The sequence below is a fragment of the Triticum dicoccoides genome, chromosome 5A (assembly GCF_002162155.2).
Source record: "Triticum dicoccoides isolate Atlit2015 ecotype Zavitan chromosome 5A, WEW_v2.0, whole genome shotgun sequence".
In the NCBI taxonomy this organism is placed as follows: Eukaryota; Viridiplantae; Streptophyta; class Magnoliopsida; order Poales; family Poaceae; genus Triticum; species Triticum dicoccoides.
In genome coordinates this window covers 562,090,232-562,092,433 of record NC_041388.1, presented here as the reverse complement: position 1 = coordinate 562,092,433, position 2,202 = coordinate 562,090,232, and the positions used below count along the sequence as shown (strand labels likewise).

Genomic DNA, 2,202 nt, shown 5'->3' with positions numbered 1-2,202 from the left:
AAGTCGAGATTAAAAGAAGTCTAAAAAATAGTACTCCCTTCGTCCGAAAATACTTGTCATCTAAATGAATAAAAGAGGATGTATCTAGATGTATTTTAGTTCTAGATACATCCCTTTTTATCCATTTTGATGGCAAGTATTTTCGGACGGAGGGAGTACTATGCCATATTCGATGCTCACTATGATAAGTAGTGCGAGTGATACACTGGAGCCTCCGCATGCGCTGCTGGGAGATGGGCGGTAGCGCCGGTGAACAGGTTGAGCAACATCATGGAGGAAGCCCGCAACCTCGTCCACCTATGTCAGCCAACCCCGGTGACAAGCTGTGCATCGCCTTGCGGCCCAATGCCATGAGTTTACTCTATAAGATCTCCCCATCGTCTATCACCTGCTAAAAGTTGGCAGCACGACGCTTCAGCAACGACACATGTCACTAAACCTGGGATTCAACATAAAAAAATAGAATCACTACTTTCATAAGTATATGCAACCTCAAATTTTTGGACCAGATTCAAACCAAATTTAAGTTAGATAAAATTATTAAAATGCCATGAATTATGATAGATCAAAATCGAAAAGGATTTTTTAATCTTATGAAATTGGATATTTTAGTGAGATCTAGATTTTTGTGTTAGCAAAATTTCAAACCTCAGTGCAACTTGTACTTTTTCATTAAGTTGCAATTTTGTAAAAGAAAGTGCAATATAATTTTTTTTCATTAAGCAAAACTAGCACTCCCCCTCTCCCCGTCCTGGGTCATGATCCATCACTGGATCACCTCCCCTTTGGCCAGCCACCAACCACCTAATTCATAGCAATCCATTTCACTCTCTTTTCCTTGAGACCATGGCGGGGCCCTCCACTCTTTAGAGAAGTCCGAGACTGGAGGCCAAGTGGCTAGGACGCATCACGGATCTGTCGTGCGAGCTCCTATGGTGCATCGCCCAAAGGCTCCCGTCAAGCCGAGACATCGCCAGCTTCTGGCTGATGGGCAGGCCCATGTTAGAGCACGTCTGCGGATGTTTAGGGGGCTTGATTTGCTATATCTGGCTGTAGATGATTTGAGGGATGCAATGTGCAAGAGCGATGCAGCGAGGCCACACTGCTAGACTACATGACGTCCGTCTTGCAAATGCTCATTAAACGTGAGAGAGGGAACACGGAGAAGGCCAGAAATTGCCAGTAAATACAAACACATTCAATGCATTCCAACTATATATATCCAACACGAAACTAAATATGCTTTGGCTGTAGCAATTAAAAACCAAATATTTTCCTCCACCACCACCACAGCTTCGGATCCCTTTAGCAGGTTCTCCGCCACCAGATCCGCTCCAGCACCTCCTCACAATGGTCGCCGCAACGCTCAGGGCCCAAATAAACACCCATGTCGCATCCATGTTCGCCTCGGTGAGTCCATCCCCTCGGCGTCCCTCCCATCTAGACCCCGGTAGTGTGGTTGTTCCGGCGGGCTCGGTAACTAGTTTATCTTTGCCTTCTCGTGATGTGATCCATCTAGGGCATGCTGGACGAGAATTTCCAGCAACTGCAGTCGATGGAGGAGGATGGCAGCGCAGCCCTGGGCTATGTCGCCGACATCATCAACCTCTTCATCAACAACACCAACAGGATCCTCAACAACATCACCGCCCTGCTGTCTGCCCTACTCTCTTCCTCTGCTTTTGTTATCTTGTCTCGATCGGGTACTCATTGATCTTGTCTGCTCTGCTTTCCGGCCCGCAGGAACCAGCTCGTAGTGAACTTCGACATGGTGGATGTCCTTGTGCGTCAGCTCAAGGGGTGCAGCTACAGGTATAATGATGATAAACCCTTTCTTTCCCTCCCCATTTTTAAATGTGTATGTGATTGTTTCTGTGTTACTCCATATCGTGTGATTCTGATGTGTTTCTCATGAGCATGCCGTTCGTGGTGTCTGTGTTGTCGTGTAGCCATAAGTAGAATTGCCAAATCTAGTTGTGTTTCAACGGGAGTACCGGTATTCCCCTGGATATGCTTTGGCCGCAGCAATTAAAAACCAAATATTTTATACTCCCTCCATTACTAAATATTTGTATGTAGTCCATATTGAAATACGTCAATATACATCTGTATGTAGTCCATATTAAAATCTCTAAAAGAGATTTACACTCCGTATTTAGAAACGAAGGGAGTAGTAAGGAAACATGAGCGCATGCGTCCTGC

General features: G+C 45.5%; 1 protein-coding gene across 1 annotated transcript; it reads left to right on the top strand.

Moving 5' to 3' along the window:
- Positions 1-1,350: 1,350 nt before the first annotated feature.
- Positions 1,351-1,959, top strand: LOC119299999 (histidine-containing phosphotransfer protein 2-like). Its single transcript, XM_037577089.1, has 4 exons — positions 1,351-1,410; positions 1,520-1,656; positions 1,744-1,812; positions 1,950-1,959. Exons 1-4 carry the CDS (start codon positions 1,351-1,353, stop codon positions 1,957-1,959), a joined length of 276 nt encoding a protein of 91 aa, XP_037432986.1.
- The last annotated feature ends 243 nt before the right edge of the window (positions 1,960-2,202 follow it).